This window comes from Hyperolius riggenbachi, chromosome 1 (genome assembly GCF_040937935.1).
Source record: "Hyperolius riggenbachi isolate aHypRig1 chromosome 1, aHypRig1.pri, whole genome shotgun sequence".
Taxonomy (NCBI): domain Eukaryota; kingdom Metazoa; phylum Chordata; class Amphibia; order Anura; family Hyperoliidae; genus Hyperolius; species Hyperolius riggenbachi.
In genome coordinates, this window is record NC_090646.1 from 688701067 (window position 1) to 688718396 (window position 17330).

Sequence of the window (17330 nt, forward strand, 5' to 3'; positions counted from 1 at the left end):
GCACTATATGTACCCATGTTTATCCTATCATGTCACATGTCAGCTCAGGTACTATATGTACCCATGTTTTTCCCATCATGTCACATCAGCTCAGGTACTATACTGTACCCATGTTTATCCTATCATGTCACATGTCAGCTCAGGTACTATATGTACCCATGTTTATCCTATCATGTCACATGTCAGCTCAGGTACTATATGTACCCATGTTTATCCTATCATGCCACATGTCAGCTCAGGTACTATATGTACCCATGTTTATCTCATCATGTCACATGTCAGCTCAGGTACTATATGTACCCATGTTTATCCTATCATGTCACATGTTAGCTCAGGTACTATATGTACCCATGTTTATCTCATCATGTCACATGTCAGCTCAGGTACTATATGTACCCATGTTTATCTCATCATGTCACATGTCAGCTCAGGTACTATATGTACCCATGTTTATCCTATCATGTCACATGTCAGCTCAGGTACTATATGTACCCATGTTTATCTCATCGTGCCACATGTCAGCTCAGGTACTATATGTACCCATGTTTATCCCATCATGCCACATGTCAGCTCAGGCACTATATGTACCCATGTTTATCTCATCATGTCACATGTCAGCTCAGGTACTATATGTACCCATGTTTATCTCATCATGTCACATGTCAGCTCAGGTACTATATGTACCCATGTTTTTCCCATCATGTCACATCAGCTCAGGTACTATATGTACCCATGTTTATCCCATCATGTCACATGTCAGCTCAGGTACTATATGTACCCATGTTTATCCTATCATGCCACATGTCAGCTCAGGCACTATATGTACCCATGTTTATCCTATCATGTCACATGTCAGCTCAGGTACTATATGTACCCATGTTTTTCCCATCATGTCACATCAGCTCAGGTACTATACTGTACCCATGTTTATCTCATCATGTCACATGTCAGCTCAGGTACTATATGTACCCATGTTTATCTCATCATGTCACATGTCAGCTCAGGTACTATATGTACCCATGTTTATCCCATCATGCCACATGTCAGCTCAGGCACTATATGTACCCATGTTTATCTCATCATGTCACATGTCAGCTCAGGCACTATATGTACCCATGTTTATCTCATCATGTCACATGTCAGCTCAGGTACTATATGTACCCATGTTTTTCCCATCATGTCACATCAGCTCAGGTACTATATGTACCCATGTTTATCCCATCATGTCACATGTCAGCTCAGGTACTATATGTACCCATGTTTATCCTATCATGCCACATGTCAGCTCAGGCACTATATGTACCCATGTTTATCCTATCATGTCACATGTCAGCTCAGGTACTATATGTACCCATGTTTATCCTATCATGCCACATGTCAGCTCAGGCACTATATGTACCCATGTTTATCCTATCATGTCACATGTCAGCTCAGGTACTATATGTACCCATGTTTATCTCATCATGTCACATGTCAGCTCAGGTACTATATGTACCCATGTTTATCCTATCATGCCACATGTCAGCTCAGGTACTATATGTACCCATGTTTATCCTATCATGCCACATGTCAGCTCAGGCACTATATGTACCCATGTTTATCCTATCATGTCACATGTCAGCTCAGGTACTATATGTACCCATGTTTTTCCCATCATGTCACATCAGCTCAGGTACTATACTGTACCCATGTTTATCCTATCATGCCACATGTCAGCTCAGGCACTATATGTACCCATGTTTATCCTATCATGTCACATGTCAGCTCAGGTACTATATGTACCCATGTTTATCTCATCATGTCACATGTCAGCTCAGGCACTATATGTACCCATGTTTATCCTATCATGTCACATGTCAGCTCAGGTACTATATGTACCCATGTTTATCCTATCATGCCACATGTCAGCTCAGGCACTATATGTACCCATGTTTATCCTATCATGTCACATGTCAGCTCAGGTACTATATGTACCCATGTTTTTCCCATCATGTCACATCAGCTCAGGTACTATATGTACCCATGTTTATCTCATCATGTCACATGTCAGCTCAGGTACTATATGTACCCATGTTTATCTCATCATGTCACATGTCAGCTCAGGTACTATATGCACCCATGTTTATCTCATCATGTCACATGTCAGCTCAGGTACTATATGTACCCATGTTTATCCTATCATGTCACATGTCAGCTCAGGTACTATATGTACCCATGTTTATCCTATCATGTCACATGTCAGCTCAGGTACTATATGTACCCATGTTTATCCTATCATGTCACATGTCAGCTCAGGTACTATATGTACCCATGTTTATCCTATCATGCCACATGTCAGCTCAGGCACTATATGTACCCATGTTTATCCTATCATGTCACATGTCAGCTCAGGTACTATATGTACCCATGTTTATCCTATCATGTCACATGTCAGCTCAGGTACTATATGTACCCATGTTTATCCTATCATGCCACATGTCAGCTCAGGTACTATACTGTACCCATGTTTATCTCATCATGTCACATGTCAGCTCAGGTACTCTATGTACCCATGTTTATCCCATCATGTCACATGGCAGCTCAGGTAATATATCTACCCATGTTTATCTCATCATGTCACATGTCAGCTCAGGTACTATATGTACCCATGTTTATCTCATCATGTCACATGTCAGCTCAGGTACTATATGTACCCATGTTTATCCTATCATGTCACATGTCAGCTCAGGTACTATATGTACCCATGTTTATCCTATCATGTCACATGTCAGCTCAGGTACTATATGTACCCATGTTTATCCTATCATGTCACATGTCAGCTCAGGTACTATATGTACCCATGTTTATCCTATCATGCCACATGTCAGCTCAGGCACTATATGTACCCATGTTTATCCTATCATGTCACATGTCAGCTCAGGTACTATATGTACCCATGTTTATCCTATCATGCCACATGTCAGCTCAGGCACTATATGTACCCATGTTTATCCTATCATGTCACATCAGCTCAGGTACTATATGTACCCATGTTTATCCTATCATGTCACATGTCAGCTCAGGTACTATATGTACCCATGTTTATCTCATGTCACATGTCAGCTCAGGTACTATATGTACCCATGTTTATCTCATCATGTCACATGCCAGCTCAGGTACTATATGTACCCATGTTTATCTCATGTCACATGCCAGCTCAGGTACTATATGTACCCATGTTTATCTCATCATGTCACATGCCAGCTCAGGTACTATATGTACCCATGTTTATCTCATGTCACATGTCAGCTCAGGTGCTATATGTACCCATGTTTATCCCATCATGTCACATGTCAGCTCAGGTACTATACTGTACCCATGTTTATCTCATCATGTCACATGTCAGCTCAGGTACTATATGTATCCATGTTTATCTCATCATGTCACATGTCAGCTCAGGTACTATATGTACCCATGTTTATCCTATCATGTCACATGTCAGCTCAGGTACTATATGTACCCATGTTTATCCTATCATGCCACATGTCAGCTCAGGCACTATATGTACCCATGTTTATCCTATCATGTCACATGTCAGCTCAGGTACTATATGTACCCATGTTTATCCTATCATGTCACATGTCAGCTCAGGTACTATATGTACCCATGTTTATCCTATCATGCCACATGTCAGCTCAGGCACTATATGTACCCATGTTTATCCTATCATGTCACATGTCAGCTCAGGTACTATATGTACCCATGTTTATCCTATCATGTCACATGTCAGCTCAGGTACTATACTGTACCCATGTTTATCTCATCATGTCACATGTCAGCTCAGGTACTATATGTACCCATGTTTATCCTATCATGTCACATGTCAGCTCAGGTACTATATGTACCCATGTTTATCCTATCATGTCACATCAGCTCAGGTACTATATGTACCCATGTTTATCCTATCATGTCACATGTTAGCTCAGGCACTATATGTACCCATGTTTATCTCATTATGTCACATGTCAGCTCAGGTACTATATGTACCCATGTTTATCTCATCATGTCACATGTCAGGTCAGGTACTATATGTACCCATGTTTATCTCATCATGTCACATGTCAGGTCAGGTACTATATGTACCCATGTTTATCTCATCATGCCACATGTCAGCTCAGGCACTATATGTACCCATGTTTATCCTATCATGTCACATGTTAGCTCAGGCACTATATGTACCCATGTTTATCTCATCATGTCACATGTCAGCTCAGGTACTATATGTACCCATGTTTATCTCATTATGTCACATGTCAGCTCAGGTACTATATGCACTCATGTTTATCTCATCATGTCACATGTCAGCTCAGGTACTATATGTACCCATGTTTATCCTATCATGTCACATGTCAGCTCAGGTACTATATGTACCCATGTTTATCCTATCATGTCACATGTCAGCTCAGGTACTATATGTACCCATGTTTATCCTATCATGTCACATGTCAGCTCAGGTACTATACTGTACCCATGTTTTTCCCATCATGTCACATCAGCTCAGGCACTATATGTACCCATGTTTATCCTATCATGTCACATGTCAGCTCAGGTACTATATGTACCCATGTTTTTCCCATCATGTCACATCAGCTCAGGCACTATATGTACCCATGTTTATCTCATCATGTCACATGTCAGCTCAGGTACTATACTGTACCCATGTTTTTCCCATCATGTCACATCAGCTCAGGCACTATATGTACCCATGTTTATCTCATCATGTCACATGTCAGCTCAGGTACTATATGTACCCATGTCTATCTCATTATGTCACATGTCAGCTCAGGTACTATATGTACCCATGTTTATCCTATCATGTCACATGTCAGCTCAGGTACTATATGTACCCATGTTTATCCTATCATGTCACATGTCAGCTCAGGTACTATATGTACCCATGTTTATCTCATCATGTCACATGTCAGCTCAGGTACTATATGTACCCATGTTTATCCTATCATGTCACATGTCAGCTCAGGTACTATATGTACCCATGTTTATCTCATCATGTCACATGTCAGCTCAGGTACTATATGTACCCATGTTTATCCTATCATGTCACATGTCAGCTCAGGTACTATACTGTACCCATGTTTATCTCATCATGTCACATGTCAGCTCAGGTACTATATGTACCCATGTTTATCCTATCATGTCACATGTCAGCTCAGGTACTATATGTACCCATGTTTATCTCATTATGTCACATGTCAGCTCAGGTACTATATGTACCCATGTTTATCCTATCATGTCACATGTCAGCTCAGGTACTATATGTACCCATGTTTATCTCATTATGTCACATGTCAGCTCAGGTACTATATGTACCCATGTTTATCTCATCATGTCACATGTCAGCTCAGGCACTATATGTACCCATGTTTATCTCATCATGTCACATGTCAGGTCAGGTACTATATGTACCCATGTTTTTCCCATCATGTCACATCAGCTCAGGCACTATATGTACCCATGTTTATCCTATCATGTCACATGTTAGCTCAGGTACTATATGTACCCATGTTTATCTCATTATGTCACATGTCAGCTCAGGTACTATATGTACCCATGTTTATCTCATCATGTCACATGTCAGCTCAGGTACTATATGTACCCATGTTTTTCCCATCATGTCACATCAGCTCAGGCACTATATGTACCCATGTTTATCCTATCATGTCACATGTTAGCTCAGGTACTATATGTACCCATGTTTATCTCATTATGTCACATGTCAGCTCAGGTACTATATGTACCCATGTTTATCTCATCATGCCACATGTCAGCTCAGGTACTATATGTATCCATGTTTATCTCATCATGTCACATGTCAGCTCAGGTACTATATGTACCCATGTTTATCCTATCATGTCACATGTCAGCTCAGGTACTATATGTACCCATGTTTATCCTATCATGTCACATGTCAGCTCAGGTACTATATGTACCCATGTTTATCCTATCATGTCACATGTCAGCTCAGGTACTATATGTACCCATGTTTATCCTATCATGTCACATGTCAGCTCAGGTACTATATGTACCCATGTTTATCCCATCATGTCACACGTCAGCTCAGGTACTATATGTACCCATGTCTATCTCATCATGTCACATGTCAGCTCAGGTACTATATGTACCCATGTTTATCTCATTATGTCACATGTCAGCTCAGGTACTATATGTACCCATGTTTATCTCATCATGTCACATGTCAGCTCAGGTACTATATGTACCCATGTTTATCCTATCATGTCACATGTCAGCTCAGGTACTATATGTACCCATGTTTATCCTATCATGTCACATGTCAGCTCAGGTACTATATGTACCCATGTTTATCCTATCATGTCACATGTCAGCTCAGGTACTATATGTACCCATGTTTATCCTATCATGCCACATGTCAGCTCAGGTACTATATGTACCCATGTTTTTCTCATCATGCCAGCTCAGGTACTATATGTACCCATGTTTATCTCATCATGTCACATGTCAGCTCAGGTACTATATGTACCCATGTTTATCCTATCATGTCACATGTCAGCTCAGGTACTATATGTACCCATGTTTATCTCATTATGTCACATGTCAGCTTAGGTACTATATGTACCCATGTTTATCTCATCATGTCACATGTCAGCTTAGGTACTATATGTACCCATGTTTATCTCATCATGTCACATGTCAGCTCAGGTACTATATGTACCCATGTTTATCCCATCATGTCACATGTCAGCTCAGGTGCTATATGTACCCATGTTTATCTCATCATGTCACATGTCAGCTCAGGTACTATATGTACCCATGTCTATCTCATCATGTCACATGTCAGCTCAGGTACTATATGTATCCATGTCTATCTCATCATGTCACATGTCAGCTCAGGTACTATACTGTACCCATGTTTATTTCATATCACGTCAGTTGAGCTATACTTTGAGATTAGCACTCGCCACAGCTATTTTGTGACCGGAAGTTAGAGAGGTGGGGTGTGTCCCATGGCCAGAGCTGATCTCAAATAAGTAGTAAGGATAGCACCAGACAGGCAGTTATACTCACCTCAGTGCTGGCCGGCTGGGCAGTCTTCAGCAGGTCAGATACGGCCCCAGCCAGGTTTTTGGCTGCATGTAGGAGCTGCCTCCCATTTCCTCCCTCGTCCTCCATCAGAGCAGCCAGCAGCTTCACTCCACGAGACATCTCCGTGAGGTTAGAAGAGATGGTGGTGACAGCACAGCCCACCGCCGTGTAATCCGTGTCCGCGGGGTCACCTGGAACACACATCCAGTCTATATGTAACATCCACAGAGAATCACTGCTCCACCAGAGTTTTTGATGGGGCTGAAAGGTTCTGATTCAGGCTCACAGGAACCCCTCCCTCATGACCCACAAGAGGATTTAGGCTCTTCCAGGGAACCCCTCCTCCGAGGAACCACCAGACATTACAGGCTCTTCCAGGGAACCCCGCCCCAATGATCCACCAGCCATTATAAGCTCAGCCAGGGAACCACACCCCTAGGACCCACTAGATGTTATTAGCTCAGTCAGGGAACCCCTCACCTCATAACCCACCAGCCATTATAGGCTTAGCCAGGGAACCATTCCGCCTAGGACTCACCAGCCAACTATAGGCTCAGCCAGGGAATCATTCCCCCAAGCATGCACCAGACGTTATAGGCTCAGCCAGGGAAACCTTCCCCCAAGCACGCACCAGACGTTATAGGCTCAGCCAGGGAATCATTCCCCCAAGCATGCACCAGACGTTATAGGCTCAGCCAGGGAAACCTTCTCCCAAGCATGCACCAGACGTTATAGGCTCAGCCAGGGAATCATTCCCCCAAGCATGCACCAGACGTTATAGGCTCAGCCAGGGAAACCTTCCCCCAAGCATGCACCAGACATTATAGGCTCAGCCAGGGAATCATTCCCCCAAGTATGCACCAGACGTTATAGGCTCAGCCAGGGAATCATTCCCCCAAGCATGCACCAGACGTTATAGGCTCAGCCAGGGAAACCTTCCCCCAAGCATGCACCAGACGTTATAGGCTCAGCCAGGGAATCATTCCCCCAAGCATGCACCAGACGTTATAGGCTCAGCCAGGGAAACCTTCCCCCAAGCATGCACCAGACATTATAGGCTCAGCCAGGGAATCATTCCCCCAAGTATGCACCAGACGTTATAGGCTCAGCCAGGGAATCATTCCCCCAAGCATGCACCAGACGTTATAGGCTCAGCCAGGGAATCATTCCCCCAAGCATGCACCAGACGTTATAGGCTCAGCCAGGGAAACCTTCCCCCAAGCATGCACCAGACATTATAGGCTCAGCCAGGGAATCATTCCCCCAAGTATGCACCAGACGTTATAGGCTCAGCCAGGGAATCATTCCCCCAAGCACGCACCAGACGTTATAGGCTCAGCCAGGGAATCATTCCCCCAAGCATGCACCAGACGTTATAGGCTCAGCCAGGGAAACCTTCCCCCAAGCATGCACCAGACGTTATAGGCTCAGCCAGGGAATCATTCCCCCAAGCATGCACCAGACGTTATAGGCTCAGCCAGGGAAACCTTCCCCCAAGCACGCACCAGACGTTATAGGCTCAGCCAGGGAAACCTTCCCCCAAGCATGCACCAGACGTTATAGGCTCAGCCAGGGAAACCTTCCCCCAAGCACGCACCAGACGTTATAGGCTCAGCCAGGGAAACCTTCCCCCAAGCATGCACCAGACGTTATAGGCTCAGCCAGGGGACCCTTCCCCCAAGCACGCACCAGACGTTATAGGCTCAGCCAGGGAAGCCTTCCCCCAAGCACGCACCAGACGTTATAGGCTCAGCCAGGGAAACCTTCCCCCAAGCACGCACCAGACGTTATAGGCTCAGCCAGGGAAACCTTCCCCCAAGCATGCACCAGACGTTATAGGCTCAGCCAGGGAAACCTTCCCCCAAGCACGCACCAGACGTTATAGGCTCAGCCAGGGAATCATTCCCCCAAGCATGCACCAGACATTATAGGCTCAGCCAGGGAATCATTCCCCCAAGTATGCACCAGACGTTATAGGCTCAGCCAGGGAATCATTCCCCCAAGCATGCACCAGACGTTATAGGCTCAGCCAGGGAATCATTCCCCCAAGCATGCACCAGACGTTATAGGCTCAGCCAGGGAATCATTCCCCCAAGCATGCACCAGACGTTATAGGCTCAGCCAGGGAAACCTTCCCCCAAGCATGCACCAGACGTTATAGGCTCAGCCAGGGAAACCTTCCCCCAAGCATGCACCAGACGTTATAGGCTCAGCCAGGGAAGCCTTCCCCCAAGCACGCACCAGACGTTATAGGCTCAGCCAGGGAAACCTTCCCCCAAGCACGCACCAGACGTTATAGGCTCAGCCAGGGGACCCTTCCCCCAAGCATGCACCAGACGTTATAGGCTCAGCCAGGGGACCCTTCCCCCAAGCACGCACCAGACGTTATAGGCTCAGCCAGGGAAACCTTCCCCCAAGCACGCACCAGACGTTATAGGCTCAGCCAGGGGACCCTTCCCCCAAGCATGCACCAGACGTTATAGGCTCAGCCAGGGGACCCTTCCCCCAAGCATGCACCAGACGTTATAGGCTCAGCCAGGGAAACCTTCCCCCAAGCACGCACCAGACGTTATAGGCTCAGCCAGGGGACCCTTCCCCCAAGCACGCACCAGACGTTATAGGCTCAGCCAGGGAAACCTTCCCCCAAGCATGCACCAGACGTTATAGGCTCAGCCAGGGAAACCTTCCCCCAAGCACGCACCAGACGTTATAGGCTCAGCCAGGGAATCATTCCCCCAAGCACGCACCAGACGTTATAGGCTCAGCCAGGGAAACCTTCCCCCAAGCATGCACCAGACGTTATAGGCTCAGCCAGGGAAACCTTCCCCCAAGCATGCACCAGACGTTATAGGCTCAGCCAGGGAAACCTTCCCCCAAGCATGCACCAGACGTTATAGGCTCAGCCAGGGAAACCTTCCCCCAAGCATGCACCAGATGTTATAGGCTCAGCCAGGGAAACCTTCCCCCAAGCATGCACCAGACGTTATAGGCTCAGCCAGGGAAAACTTCCCCCAAGCATGCACCAGACGTTATAGGCTCAGCCAGGGAAACCTTCCCCCAAGCATGCACCAGACGTTATAGGCTCAGCCAGGGGACCCTTCCCCCAAGCATGCACCAGACATTATAGGCTCAGCCAGGGAAACCTTCCCCCAAGCACGCACCAGACGTTATAGGCTTAGCCAGGGAAACCTTCCCCCAAGCATGCACCAGACGTTATAGGCTCAGCCAGGGAAACCTTCCCCCAAGCATGCACCAGACGTTATAGGCTCAGCCAGGGAAACCTTCTCCAAGCACGCACCAGACGTTATAGGCTCAGCCAGGGGACCCTTCCCCCAAGCACGCACCAGACGTTATAGGCTCAGCCAGGGAAACCTTCCCCCAAGCACACACCAGACGTTATAGGCTCAGCCAGGGAAACCTTCCCCCAAGCATGCACCAGACGTTATAGGCTCAGCCAGGGAAACCTTCCCCCAAGCATGCACCAGACGTTATAGGCTCAGCCAGGGAAACCTTCCCCCAAGCATGCACCAGACGTTATAGGCTCAGCCAGGGAAACCTTCCCCCAAGCATGCACCAGACGTTATAGGCTCAGCCAGGGAAACCTTCCCCCAAGCATGCACCAGACGTTATAGGCTCAGCCAGGGAAACCTTCCCCCAAGCATGCACCAGACGTTATAGGCTCAGCCAGGGAAACCTTCCCCCAAGCATGCACCAGACGTTATAGGCTCAGCCAGGGAAACCTTCCCCCAAGCATGCACCAGACATTATAGGCTCAGCCAGGGAAACCTTCCCCCAAGCATGCACCAGACGTTATAGGCTCAGCCAGGGAATCATTCCCCCAAGCATGCACCAGACGTTATAGGCTCAGACAGGGAAACCTTCCCCCAAGCACGCACCAGACATTATAGGCTCAGCCAGGGGACCCTTCCCCCAAGCATGCACCAGACGTTATAGGCTCAGACAGGGAAACCTTCCCCCAAGCACGCACCAGACGTTATAGGCTCAGCCAGGGAAACCTTCCCCCAAGCACGCACCAGACGTTATAGGCTCAGCCAGGGGACCCTTCCACCAAGCACGCACCAGACGTTATAGGCTCAGCCAGGGAAACCTTCCCCCAAGCATGCACCAGACGTTATAGGCACAGCCAGGGAAACCTTCCCCCAAGCATGCACCAGACGTTATAGGCTCAGCCAGGGAAACCTTCCCCCAAGCATGCACCAGACGTTATAGGCTCAGCCAGGGAATCATTCCCCCAAGCACGCACCAGACGTTATAGGCTCAGCCAGGGAAACCTTCCCCCAAGCATGCACCAGACGTTATAGGCTCAGCCAGGGAATCATTCCCCCAAGCATGCACCAGACGTTATAGGCTCAGCCAGGGAAACCTTCCCCCAAGCACGCACCAGACATTATAGGCTCAGCCAGGGAAACCTTCCCCCAAGCACGCACCAGACGTTATAGGCTCAGCCAGGGAAACCTTCCCCCAAGCACGCACCAGACGTTATAGGCTCAGCCAGGGAAACCTTCCCCCAAGCATGCACCAGACGTTATAGGCTCAGCCAGGGAAACCTTCCCCCAAGCATGCACCAGACGTTATAGGCTCAGCCAAGGAAACCTTCCCCCAAGCATGCACCAGACGTTATAGGCTCAGCCAGGGAAACCTTCCCCCAAGCATGCACCAGACGTTATAGGCTCAGCCAGGGAATCATTCCCCCAAGCACGCACCAGACGTTATAGGCTCAGCCAGGGAAACCTTCCCCCAAGCATGCACCAGACGTTATAGGCTCAGCCAGGGAATCATTCCCCCAAGCATGCACCAGACGTTATAGGCTCAGCCAGGGAAACCTTCCCCCAAGCATGCACCAGACGTTATAGGCTCAGCCAGGGAAACCTTCCCCCAAGCATGCACCAGACGTTATAGGCTCAGCCAGGGAAACCTTCCCCCAAGCATGCACCAGACGTTATAGGCTCAGCCAGGGAATCATTCCCCCAAGCATGCACCAGACGTTATAGGCTCAGCCAGGGAAACCTTCCCCCAAGCACGCACCAGACGTTATAGGCTCAGCCAGGGAAACCTTCCCCAAGCACGCACCAGACGTTATAGGCTCAGCCAGGGGACCCTTCCCCCAAGCACGCACCAGACGTTATAGGCTCAGCCAGGGAAACCTTCCCCCAAGCATGCACCAGACGTTATAGGCTCAGCCAGGGAAACCTTCCCCCAAGCATGCACCAGACGTTATAGGCTCAGCCAGGGAAACCTTCCCCCAAGCATGCACCAGACGTTATAGGCTCAGCCAGGGAAACCTTCCCCCAAGCATGCACCAGACGTTATAGGCTCAGCCAGGGAATCATTCCCCCAAGCATGCACCAGACATTATAGGCTCAGCCAGGGAATCATTCTCCAAGCATGCACTAGACGTTATAGGCTCAGCCAGGGAAACCTTCCCCCAAGCACGCACCAGATGTTATAGGCTCAGCCAGGGAATCATTCCCCCAAGCATGCACCAGACGTTATAGGCTCAGCCAGGGAATCATTCCCCCAAGCACGCACCAGACGTTATAGGCTCAGCCAGGGAAACCTTCCCCCAAGCACGCACCAGACATTATAGGCTCAGCCAGGGAATCATTCCCCCAAGCACGCACCAGACGTTATAGGCTCAGCCAGGGAAACCTTCCCCCAAGCACGCACCAGACGTTATAGGCTCAGCCAGGGGACCCTTCCCCCAAGCATGCACCAGACGTTATAGGCTCAGCCAGGGAAACCTTCCCCCAAGCATGCACCAGACGTTATAGGCTCAGCCAGGGAATCATTCCCCCAAGCACGCACCAGACGTTATAGGCTCAGCCAGGGAAACCTTCCCCCAAGCATGCACCAGACGTTATAGGCTCAGCCAGGGAAACCTTCCCCCAAGCATGCACCAGACATTATAGGCTCAGCCAGGGAAACCTTCCCCCAAGCATGCACCAGACGTTATAGGCTCAGCCAGGGAAACCTTCCCCCAAGCACGCATCAGACATTATAGGCTCAGCCAGGGAATCATTCCCCCAAGCACGCACCAGACGTTATAGGCTCAGCCAGGGAATCATTCCCCCAAGCATGCACCAGACGTTATAGGCTCAGCCAGGGAAACCTTCCCCCAAGCATGCACCAGACGTTATAGGCTCAGCCAGGGAATCATTCCCCCAAGCACGCACCAGACGTTGTAGGCTCAGCCAGGGGACCCTTCCCCCAAGCATGCACCAGACGTTATAGGCTCAGCCAGGGAAACCTTCCCCCAAGCACGCACCAGACGTTATAGGCTCAGCCAGGGAAACCTTCCCCCAAGCATGCACCAGACGTTATAGGCTCAGCCAGGGAAACCTTCCCCCAAGCATGCACCAGACGTTATAGGCTCAGCCAGGGAAACCTTCCCCCAAGCATGCACCAGACGTTATAGGCTCAGCCAGGGAATCATTCCCCCAAGCATGCACCAGACGTTATAGGCTCAGCCAGGGAAACCTTCCCCCAAGCATGCACCAGACGTTATAGGCTCAGCCAGGGAAACCTTCCCCCAAGCATGCACCAGACGTTATAGGCTCAGCCAGGGAAACCTTCCCCCAAGCATGCACCAGACGTTATAGGCTCAGCCAGGGAATCATTCCCCCAAGCATGCACCAGACGTTATAGGCTCAGCCAGGTAAACCTTCCCTCAAGCACGCACCAGACGTTATAGGCTCAGCCAGGGAAACCTTCCCCAAGCACGCACCAGACGTTATAGGCTCAGCCAGGGGACCCTTCCCCCAAGCACGCACCAGACGTTATAGGCTCAGCCAGGGAAACCTTCCCCCAAGCATGCACCAGACGTTATAGGCTCAGCCAGGGAAACCTTCCCCCAAGCATGCACCAGACGTTATAGACTCAGCCAGGGAAACCTTCCCCCAAGCATGCACCAGACGTTATAGGCTCAGCCAGGGAAACCTTCCCCCAAGCATGCACCAGACGTTATAGGCTCAGCCAGGGAAACCTTCCCCCAAGCATGCACCAGACGTTATAGGCTCAGCCAGGGAAACCTTCCCCCAAGCATGCACCAGACGTTATAGGCTCAGCCAGGGAATCATTCCCCCAAGCATGCACCAGACATTATAGGCTCAGCCAGGGAATCATTCTCCAAGCATGCACTAGACGTTATAGGCTCAGCCAGGGAAACCTTCCCCCAAGCACGCACCAGACATTATAGGCTCAGCCAGGGAATCATTCCCCCAAGCACGCACCAGACGTTATAGGCTCAGCCAGGGAAACCTTCCCCCAAGCACGCACCAGACGTTATAGGCTCAGCCAGGGGACCCTTCCCCCAAGCATGCACCAGACGTTATAGGCTCAGCCAGGGAAACCTTCCCCCAAGCATGCACCAGACGTTATAGGCTCAGCCAGGGAATCATTCCCCCAAGCACGCACCAGACGTTATAGGCTCAGCCAGGGAAACCTTCCCCCAAGCATGCACCAGACGTTATAGGCTCAGCCAGGGAAACCTTCCCCCAAGCATGCACCAGACATTATAGGCTCAGCCAGGGAAACCTTCCCCCAAGCATGCACCAGACGTTATAGGCTCAGCCAGGGAAACCTTCCCCCAAGCACGCATCAGACATTATAGGCTCAGCCAGGGAATCATTCCCCCAAGCACGCACCAGACGTTATAGGCTCAGCCAGGGAATCATTCCCCCAAGCATGCACCAGACGTTATAGGCTCAGCCAGGGAAACCTTCCCCCAAGCATGCACCAGACGTTATAGGCTCAGCCAGGGAATCATTTCCCCAAGCACGCACCAGACGTTGTAGGCTCAGCCAGGGGACCCTTCCCCCAAGCACGCACCAGACGTTATAGGCTCAGCCAGGGAAACCTTCCCCCAAGCACGCACCAGACGTTATAGGCTCAGCCAGGGAAACCTTCCCCCAAGCACGCACCAGACGTTATAGGCTCAGCCAGGGAAACCTTCCCCCAAGCACGCACCAGACGTTATAGGCTCAGCCAGGGAAACCTTCCCCCAAGCACGCACCAGACGTTATAGGCTCAGCCAGGTAAACCTTCCCCCAAGCATGCACCAGACGTTATAGGCTCAGCCAGGGAAACCTTCCCCCAAGCATGCACCAGACGTTATAGGCTCAGCCAGGGAAACCTTCCCCCAAGCATGCACCAGACGTTATAGGCTCAGCCAGGGGACCCTTCCCCCAAGCACGCACCAGACGTTATAGGCTCAGCCAGGGGACCCTTCCCCCAAGCACGCACCAGACGTTATAGGCTCAGCCAGGGAAACCTTCCCCCAAGCACGCACCAGACGTTATAGGCTCAGCCAGGGAAACCTTCCCCCAAGCACGCACCAGACGTTATAGGCTCAGCCAGGGGACCCTTCCCCCAAGCACGCACCAGACGTTATAGGCTCAGCAAGGGGACCCTTCCCCCAAGCACGCACCAGACGTTATAGGCTCAGCCAGGGAAACCTTCCCCCAAGCATGCACTAGACGTTATAGGCTCAGCCAGGGAAACCTTCCCCCAAGCATGCACCAGACGTTATAGGCTCAGCCAGGGAAACCTTCCCCCAAGCACGCACCAGACGTTATAGGCTCAGCCAGGGAAACCTTCCCCCAAGCATGCACCAGACGTTATAGGCTCAGCCAGGGAATCATTCCCCCAAGCATGCACCAGACGTTATAGGCTCAGCCAGGGAAACCTTCCCCCAAGCATGCACCAGACGTTATAGGCTCAGCCAGGGAAACCTTCCCCCAAGCACGCACCAGACGTTATAGGCTCAGCCAGGGAATCATTCCCCCAAGCATGCACCAGACGTTATAGGCTCAGCCAGGGAAACCTTCCCCCAAGCATGCACCAGACATTATAGGCTCAGCCAGGGAAACCTTCCCCCAAGCATGCACCAGACGTTATAGGCTCAGCCAGGGAAACCTTCCCCCAAGCATGCACCAGACGTTATAGGCTCAGCCAGGGGATCCTTCCCCCAAGCACGCACCAGACGTTATAGGCTCAGACAGGGAATCATTCCCCCAAGCACGCATCAGACGTTATAGGCTCAGCCAGGGGACCCTTCCCCCAAGCATGCACCAGACATTATAGGCTCAGCCAGGGAAACCTTCCCCCAAGCATGCACCAGACGTTATAGGCTCAGCCAGGGAAACCTTCCCCCAAGCACGCACCAGACGTTATAGGCTCAGCCAGGGAATCATTCCCCCAAGCACGCACCAGACGTTATAGGCTCAGCCAGGGAAACCTTCCCCCAAGCATGCACCAGACGTTATAGGCTCAGCCAGGGGACCCTTCCCCCAAGCACGCACCAGACGTTATAGGCTCAGCCAGGGAAACCTTCCCCCAAGCATGCACCAGACGTTATAGGCTCAGCCAGGGAAACCTTCCCCCAAGCATGCACCAGACGTTATAGGCTCAGCCAGGGAATCATTCCCCCAAGCACGCACCAGACGTTATAGGCTCAGCCAGGGGACCCTTCCCCCAAGCACGCACCAGACGTTATAGGCTCAGCCAGGGGACCCTTCCCCCAAGCACGCACCAGACGTTATAGGCTCAGCCAGGGAAACCTTCCCCCAAGCACGCACCAGACGTTATAGGCTCAGCCAGGGAAACCTTCCCCCAAGCACGCACCAGACGTTATAGGCTCAGCCAGGGAAACCTTCCCCCAAGCATGCACCAGACGTTATAGGCTCAGCCAGGGAAACCTTCCCCCAAGCATGCACCAGACGTTATAGGCTCAGCCAGGGAAACCTTCCCCCAAGCATGCACCAGACGTTATAGGCTCAGCCAGGGAATCATTCCCCCAAGCATGCACCAGACGTTATAGGCTCAGCCAGGGAAACCTTCCCCCAAGCACGCACCAGACGTTATAGGCTCAGCCAGGGGACCCTTCCCCCAAGCACGCACCAGACGTTATAGGCTCAGCCAGGGGACCCTTCCCCCAAGCACACACCAGACGTTATAGGCTCAGCCAGGGAAACCTTCCCCCAAGCACGCACCAGACGTTATAGGCTCAGCCAGGGAAACCTTCCCCCAAGCACGCACCAGACGTTATAGGCTCAGCCAGGGGACCCTTCCCCCAAGCACGCACCAGACGTTATAGGCTCAGCCAGGGGACCCTTCCCCCAAGCACGCACCAGACGTTATAGGCTCAGCCAGGGAAACCTTCCCCCAAGCATGCACCAGACGTTATAGGCTCA

The 17330-nt window shown here is 50.2% G+C and overlaps 1 protein-coding gene across 1 annotated transcript in view; it reads right to left on the bottom strand.

Annotated features, from left to right (window-relative positions):
• The window catches only part of TLN1 (talin 1), a 325769-nt gene that overhangs the window by 169634 nt on the left and 138805 nt on the right, over positions 1–17330 (bottom strand). Inside the window, exon 16 of the mRNA XM_068265810.1 lies at positions 7102–7310. Within this exon, the coding sequence (XP_068121911.1) occupies positions 7102–7310 (209 nt within the window). The remainder of the gene's footprint in view (positions 1–7101; positions 7311–17330) is intronic.